Source organism: Hippopotamus amphibius, chromosome 1 (genome assembly GCF_030028045.1).
Source record: "Hippopotamus amphibius kiboko isolate mHipAmp2 chromosome 1, mHipAmp2.hap2, whole genome shotgun sequence".
Lineage (NCBI taxonomy): Eukaryota > Metazoa > Chordata > Mammalia > Artiodactyla > Hippopotamidae > Hippopotamus > Hippopotamus amphibius.
In genome coordinates, this window is record NC_080186.1 from 34,811,870 (window position 1) to 34,820,626 (window position 8,757).

Genomic DNA, 8,757 nt, shown 5'->3' on the forward strand with positions numbered 1-8,757 from the left:
TTTTGAGCATTACGTTCATAATGCAGCATATAGTCAATTTTGACAAATGTTTCATGAAGCTACAATGCTTCTTTTGGTTAATATTTGCATTATGTATTTTCTTCTTAGTGTGTCTATGACCTTATATTAAGGTGTATTTCTTTTCTCCCTTCAGCTTTATTGAAATACAATTCATATAACATTGTTTAAGTTTAAGGTGAACAACATGTTGATTTGATATATTTATATATGGCAGAATGAACAAAGTGTGCTTCTTGTGAATAATATGTAGAGTTTTTAAAACTGTTTGAAAATATGCCTTTGATTAAAATATTTTGTCCTTTTGCATTTAAAGTAATTACCTACATACTTAAGTTCCTCTTATTTTTTATTGACCTACTTATTTTATGTTTGATTTTTTTCCTCTCTCAAAAGAGCATTATTTTGGATTAATTAAAATTTTTGTTAGTTCATTTTCTCCTATTTTATGTTGTTGACTATACAATATTTATTCTTTTATTGATTTTCCTAGATATTTTAACATAAATCTTTGACTTATTGTAGTCTAGTGCAAATGATTAGTTTTACCACTTCTCCAATTATGTTGAATATTTAGAACACTAATTGTATTTAACCCTTCCATTTCTTGTGTTATTTTTGCCATAATTTTTAGTCTTTCATTTTTTTATGTATATCTTTTTTTTTTTTTTTCTTTTCTTTCCTTTTTCTTTTTTCTTTTTTTGGCTGCATTGGGTCTTCATTGCTGCACACAGGCTTTCTCTAGTTGTGGTCTGCTAAATTCTCATTCTGGTGGCTTCTCTTGTTGCAGAGCATGGGCTCTAGGTGTGCAGTCTTCAGTAGTTGCAAAACGTGGGCTTGGTAGTTGTGACTTGCAGGCTAAGGTGCTCTGCATCATGGGGGATCTCCCCAGACCAGGGCTCAAGCCAGTATCCCCTGCACTTTCATTTGTTTTAAATCATACAAAATTTTGTTATTGTTTTATATTCATTATTAATTTATATTTTTCCTTTACTTAAGGGACTCTTTATTCCTTTTTAATTTTTTTTGTTTCTGTTACTTTCTTTCTGCCTGAAGAATTCCTTTTAAATAATCTCACTTTTCATTTGTCTGAAAGATTTTATTTCACATTAGAAATTTTCCTCAGAAACTTATTTTGGAAATAATTAAAAAACCCAAAGAAAAGTTGAAAGAATACTACAAAGAAATCCTGTATGTCTGATACCTAGATTTTTAAAATTTTAACATAATTGTTATTATAATCTCCAGAACTATTTGAGAATAATTTGCAAATATCATATTCCCTTACCCTTTAATACTTCAGAGGATAGTTCCGAAGATGTAAGAGAATAAGAATATTCTCTTATATAGTAGTTATCAAATACAGGAAATTTAACATTGATATACTTATCTGAAATAAACTAATTCATATTTGAGTTTTATCAATTGTCAAATTATTGTTGTTTATAGCATTCCCCCCTTCCAGGATTACATCTTGCATTAGTTGTTGTATATTTTTTTAGTCTTTTTGTATCTATTATAGTTTCTTAGCCTTTCTTTGTCTTTCATGATATTTTGTGAAGAATAGAAGCTAGTTATTTTATAGAATAATCCTCAACTTAGGTTCTTATGATGTTTCCTCATGATTACATTCAGGTTTTGTTTTTGTTTTTGTTTTGTCTGAAATAACACATAGGTAATATGTTGTTAGGATTTCACATATGGAGACACATTGTGTCTATCTGCTCCTTATTGTTGATATTAATTGTAATCACTCAGTTAAGGTGTTGTCCAGTTTCTCCACTGATAGCTACTACTTTTTACTTTTGTAATTAATAATTACTTTATGGATAGAAAGCTTGTAACTATGTAACATTCTGTTCCTTATTAAACTCACTCCTGTAGATTTAGCATCTGTATCAGTTAGCATCCTGGCAGGAGACAGAAAACAACAGTATTGTGAAGAGGGAAATTTTAATATAGAGAATTGTTAACTCGTAAAAGGTGGATAACTGCTAAAAGAAATAAAAGAACTCTAAGATATCCAGAAGTAGCAATTAAAAAAAAAAAAAGCAGGAACTACCTCATGGCTAATGAAGAGTACACCCTGAAGGGACCAAGGATTTAGAAGATACTTCTCTCTCTCCTCCTGCACCTGACACCCCTCCTTTCCCCCTGCCCCCCCTCCAAAAAAAAAAACTGAGCTCAGACTTTTTTCAAAGAGGGTGTAACTGCCACTGGAATACACTTCTGCTATTGAGGATGGGGGTGGAGCCACAGGCCAGAGTTCCCATAGAAGTGGCCACTGTGTGGGGAGACTGTGTGGCCTGAATATATGACTGTGGGTGGCCCACACCAACCCACTGGCTCTCCAGCTGAGTAAGTGAGGAAGGAGGATTGAAGCCCAACATAAGTGCCTTCCTGCTGCCACCATCACAATGAGCCTCCACCACCCTCTATTGATAATGCCTCCAATTGTCAGCTGCCAAAGGAGAAATGTTTACAGGGTGAGGAGAGGCTTGGAGCACATCCAGACAAATGATCTCTAAGGCAGAGGGGAAGTCCACCTCTGCAGGTTCGGGGACTGGAGCGGATGTGGTGTGAGTTGATTGTTGCTAGATACTTGAGAGATAAGTTTGTCCACTGAGGGATGGGGAATAAGACTGGGGAGATTGCAAATGAGCATTTTATTGCTATTTAGTGTTGTAAGGCATCAGATAAGCATATACATTTCCCCAACTCCTCATAAAAACCCTGAGAGGTGAGTATTATTAGCCACATTCCAATGAGGAGAGGAGACTGAGGCTCAGAGAGGTTAAGTCACTGGTGTAAGGCAGAATGTGAGCAGTGGACCCACAATTAACATCCTAGCCTGCCTTCCTCCAGTTCTTACTAGACTATCATATTTTAGATGACATTTAAATGACTGTGATTCTCTTATAGGTCACCATGTGGATGCCTCCAGGGCAGAACCAAAGCTGGGTTTCTGAATTTATCCTGCTTGGCTTCTCCAGTGACCCCACGACAAACAGGATCTTCTTCATTGCCTTCCTTCTCCTTTACCTGAGCTCAGTCCTTGGCAATGGGCTCATCGTCACCCTGATATGCCTGGATATGCATCTCCACACTCCCATGTACATCTTCCTCTGTATCCTCTCCCTGCTGGATATAGGCTCTGTCACCACCACCATGCCCCTGATGTTTGTGCATCTTCTCACTCAATCTCAGACCATCTCCTTTGCTGGCTGTTGGCTACAAATGTATGTGTTTAGTGCCCTGGGCCTGTGTGAGTGCATTGTCTTTGTAGTCATGGCTTATGACCGATTCGTGGCCATCTGTTACCCACTGCGTTATACTGTGATCCTTAGCTGGGGCCTGTGCACACGGCTGTCAGCTGGGACCTGTGCCTGTGGTTTCTTCTTCTCTCTGATCCATACTTTTCTCACCATGAGGCTGCCATACTGTGGGCCCAACATGGTCAACCACTACTTCTGTGAGGGTCCCTCAGTGCGAAGCTTGGCTTGCATGGATACCCACCTCATTGAGATGGTGGACTTGGTCATCAGTGTCTTCATGGTTGTTGCCCCACTCTCCCTCATTGTGGCCTCCTACATCCGTATTGTCCAGGCCATTCTCAAGGTCAAGTCCATACAAGCCTGCTGCAAGGCTTTTTCCACCTGTGCTTCCCATCTGACCATGGTCACATTCTTCTATGGTCCAGCCACCTACATCTACATGAGGCTTAATTCAAGCTATTCCCCTGAGCACGACAAGCATATTTCACTCTTCTATAATGTCTTCACTGCTCTGCTTAACCCTGTGGTCTACAGTGTGAGGAACAAGGATGTTAAGAGGGCTTTTCTCAAAGTGATGGGGAGGGGTAGAGGAGCCTGGTGAACTGGGAGACAGGATGGGCCTGAGGTGGAATGTCCAATGCTGAGGAAAGGGATATCATCTATAATATATGAAACCAACAGTATACATTTGAACCAACACAGTACTTGGTCAGACAAACAAAAGGGGTACGTGAAACCAAAATGGCTGTCTTGATCAACTTGCTACAATGTGGTGCAGTGAGAAATAACTCATCATCTCAGTGGCTTACAACAGGAAAAGTTCATTTATTGCTAATGTTCCACGTTAGCTGTAGGCAGACTGTGGCCTTCTGCCATTGGATTCAGCCTTAGGGAGAAAACCCCATCTGGAACATGCCAGTCTTATGACACAGAGAAAGGGACAATGGCCAAAATACATGATGACTCTTTCTTTTTTATGTTTTAATACATTTTTTGAAGAATCTGTCAGAATGATCAGAAGAAAAATAGAATAATATGTTACACAACAGGTTAGTACAGGGAATATACAGTATGGATTCATTTGAGTATAATATGTATGCATAGGAAAAATACAATTTTTAGCATATCTTAAAAATAGTTATCTTTAGTGGTAGGTAAAATTATACATTTTATGTTATAAATTTTTAGAAACTAAGATGCCTCACTATTAAAATCATTATAAAAGAAGTGACAGGACTTCCTAGGTGGCGCAGTGGGGAGGAGTCTGCCTGCCAATGCAGGAGACACAGGTTCGATCCCTGCCCCAGGAGGGTACCACATGCCACGGAGCAACTGAGCCCTTGCACCACAACTGTTGAACCTGCACTCTAGCACTCGTGAGCCACAGCTATTGAGCCCGTGTGCCACAACTGCTGAAGCTCACTCACCTAGAACCCATGCTCTGCAACAAGAGAGGCCACCGCAGTGAGGGGCCCATGCACCACAATGAAGAGTGGCCCCCGCTTGCTGCAACTGGGAAAGGCCCGTGCACAGCAATGAAAACCCAACGCAGCCAATAAAATTAATTAATTAATTAATTAATTAAAAAAAGAAAGAAGTGACACACGTCTCTTTGCTCACATCCTATTGGCCAAAGCAAATCATATGAATAAGCCTGATGCCAAAAGAGCAGCAAGTACATTCTTCCTATAGAAAAGTAATACACATCATGTGGCAATGGGTATGGATGTATATTCCTTCCACAGTGAGAGCAGCAAATAATGGGGGTGATAATATAATCTACCATAGTGGCACTGGAACCAATAAAATACATGTAGACCTTACTTCACTCATCAATAGAATGAGCTCCTCAAATTGAATGGTCTCAGGACCTCTGTGTCTCTAAATTTCTATGTCACAGTAGCTGGAGTGCATGAAACTCAAATGCAATAAACTTGTGAATCTTCTGTAAACCCAAATATGAATTAGGAAACCACAGAAGAATAAAGTTGTTGGATATGTGTTGGCCATTTTAAGCAGTGTCACTTATTATTTCCCAGGAAGCTAAATGACATATGAGGCTGTCTAAGAACCCTGGGCAGAGTTAGCATGGGCATCCAACTTTCTTTCAGGTCTCATTGATGGCCTTGGGGATGAGTAGATTCCAGTATTTCTTGAGTATCCATTAAGAACCAAATAGTATTAGGCCCCATGGAACCTAAGACAGATATGTGGAGAGATTTACAGTCATGAAATTATAATACCACAACCCAAGAAGATGCCACTGTGACCTGTGGGGATTGATGACCTTATAGGAGTGAGGTTCTTTCAGTGGGGGCCAGACACAGAAGACCAGGCTATACCTCACCCCACTCCCATCTACCACTGCATACCTTAGCACTTTGTAAGCCCTCCAGAGGTTATAATCATGGAGAGAGGAAGGGAAAGTCAAGAATTTTGATATTATTTCTCCCACCAGTGGAATAATAGGTCAAAATGGCAATTAAGCTTAGTTAATGAAAAATGAAGTAGAACTCCCAGGAAACAAACAGTGTTCTGTGACAGAAAAATGGAGGAAGGAAACCTACATACCAAGAGCTGAAAGGTAAGGTCTTGGTCAGGAATTAAGATTTAGCTGAGGATGAGAAAGAGTCACACATCCAAAGAGCCAGGAGAAGGGCATCTATGGCAAGAGGACACCAGGTACAAAGACCCCAAGCCAGGAAAGGACTTGGCATTGTCTGCAGAGCTGGAAGAAGGTTTATGTGGTCACAGGAAAGTGAGCACGAGAATAGAGATAACTTTGAAAAATAAGGAAAGGACAGTCCTATTGAATCATATAAGAAGCGTTTATTTTATGTTAAGGGCAGTGGGAAGGCTTAGATTCTTACTGGGGAAATAATACAGTTTTACAGGTGATTAGCTCCATTGTGGGTATGACTTGAGATGTCTGGAAAGCAAATGGGAGAAAAGGTCATTGGAGTTGAGAATGTTAGGGAACTCACAGGCCAGGAGTGAGAATAAAGAACTTCCCTTTTAGAGAGTTGAAGGAGATGTGGTGTCCCAGGGAGAATTCCAGGTTGAGGATATTGGGACAGGTGGTTGCTGATTATGGGGTTAAAGTTGATAAGACAAAGGGAGGGAGAACTGGGGAAAGGGAAAAGTAGGGATTTGTGCAACTGGGGAATGAGCAGAGGGATTAATGAAAAATGGGAGTCTGGGAACAATAAATGACTAGAGAGTTGTGAACTTCTGGTGGGGTTAAGATTTTGTCTCTAGTACTTAGGTACAAATTTGGGTGGTGGTTTAGTTCTAAAGCATTTACTCAGTTAGAGATGTAACAGGGCTGGGCTGGGCAGAAGATTTGAGTGGGTGAGTACTGCTGCACCATTGGTATGGTGAAATTCCAGGCAGCAGTTTCAGAGGGTTTCAGGCAGAAAGTGAAGTGTCCCATGGGCTGTTGGAGTGTTCCCTCCACCTGGAGAGGGGTAGGGAGCTACATGGCTGGTGGCAGGGACTTGCAACTGTTGAGAGCTTCCTGCTTCTGGTTTTGTGGGGAAGGGGGCTGCCTGAAAAATGGGGAAACAGTCTTCCTGGCTGTTGGAGTTCCTTCCAGAAGGTCTGGAGTCTACCTGGTGGCTCTTCTACAACTAGAGTCAGGGATCAGGGTAGTAGAGAGGTGAGTCTTGTGGGTAAAGTGTGATGAGGTTTTATTTGTCTCTCTCCTAGGATAGATAAGAAGAGAGTTTGTAATTCAGGAAGATAATAGATTTTATCTTAAAGATAAGCAACCTCCATTTTTAAGAACCAGGGATGAAGAATGGAGTGGAAGAGAGAGGGTGACACAGTATTTTCAGAAGAATGGCTTGGGAGTACTGATGAGGGGGTTGGATTGAAGAGGAGTACTTAGTGGGGGAGACCTAGGCATCCTTTTTGATGGTGCTAGACTTCGATGGTGGCAGTGATGGGGAGATGCTGAAAGATGTGATGAGGAAAGAAGTAACAGCAGGTGATGGCTTGGATGTGTTGCTGGAAAAGGGAGAAATCAAGGAGCCTACCAACATTTTAAGCCAGCTTTACCACTGTCTCTGCTTCCCCACAGTTTACTGATGGGTGCCATTGATTGTCAACTATCATTCACTGATCCTCACCACTGCGGAAAGGAAGTCGCAACCCCTGTCCTCATGGAATTTGCAGTCCACAAACCAGCAGTTCTTAGGAAGTGTATATTACTTAGGGGTGGGGTTAAAAATATTGTTTATTTAATTCTCTCTCAATTGCAGTCTCTCTGAGGGTGGATTTTTTTGTTTTTTCACTTTCCCTCCTTTTCCTTGAACAAATCAAATGGCAGAGTGTGTTGTACCTGCCTGTCTGGTGGGACACAGGTCACCCATTTGGGGGAGGTGCTTTGGTGCTAAACTGAAATGCCTGCCTCTCCAAATTCTTCGCCCTTTTGACCCATGTCTGTTTGATCTCAAAGTTTCTGTGTGGGCAAATTGGTAAACTACCACTTCCCAGGCTGTTTGTTCATGTACAAGAAACTTAAGTTCCCCACTTCTGCTTTCTCAATTAAGAGTGAATATTATTGTAAACCATTGAAACATAAGAAAGATTGGAAAATCACAAGAGATTACTTTGCTGAGCTATGCAAATAAAATTGGAAACAGATGAAATGGATAATTTCTTAGGATTACTGATGGGTGCCGATGTAAAAAAAATTTTAAAAATTTTATTAAAAAATAAACAACCAAAAGAAAGGAACTCAAGGATACTACAAAAGAAAATAATCAAACCACAAAAGAAAAAAAAAAAAACAAAAAGGAAAAGAGATAAACAAAAAAGAACTAGGAAAACAAGGTTTAAAATGGCAGTAAGTTCATATCTATCAATAATTACTTTAAATATCAGTGGATTGAATGCTCCAATCAAAAAACATAGAATAGCAGATTGGAAAAAAGAACACTAAGAAATTACAATAGGCTGCATACAGGCTGAAAAACACACACAGACTGAAAGAGAGGGGATGGAAAGTTATTTCATGGAAATGAGAAGAAAGCAGAAGTAGCAATACTCATATCAGACAAAATAAACTTTCAAACAAAGGCCATAAAGAAACGAAGGGCATTATATAATGATAAAAGAATCTATACAAGAAGAGGATATTACAGTCATTAACATATATGCACCCAATATAGGAGAATCTGAATATATAAAACAAATACTAACAGACATAAAGGGAGAATTGGAAAAAATAATAAAATAATAATAATAATAATAATAATAATAATAAAGAATTTAACACCCCATTGTCATCAACGGAGATCATCCAAATAATAAATCATTAAGGGAAAAGAAGTTCAAAATGACACAACAGAGCAATTTGACTTAATTGATATCTGTAGAACACCACATCCAAGGAAAACAATACACATGCTTTTCCAGTGTGCATGGAATATTCTCTAGGATAAACAACATACTAGGGCAC

The 8,757-nt window shown here is 39.5% G+C and overlaps 1 protein-coding gene across 1 annotated transcript; it reads left to right on the forward strand.

Annotated features, from left to right (window-relative positions):
* The first annotated feature begins 2,946 nt into the window (after positions 1-2,946).
* LOC130835614 (olfactory receptor 2A12-like) lies at positions 2,947-3,894 on the forward strand. The gene has a single exon (XM_057707223.1). The coding sequence runs from the start codon at positions 2,947-2,949 to the stop codon at positions 3,892-3,894; it is 948 nt and encodes a 315-aa protein (XP_057563206.1).
* Positions 3,895-8,757: the final 4,863 nt, after the last annotated feature.

Excerpts from the sequence above, each read along its gene's own strand:
- LOC130835614 (XM_057707223.1), top strand. The coding sequence starts at position 2,947 with ATGTGGATGCCTCCAGGGCAGAACCAAAGCTGGGTTTCTGAATTTATC.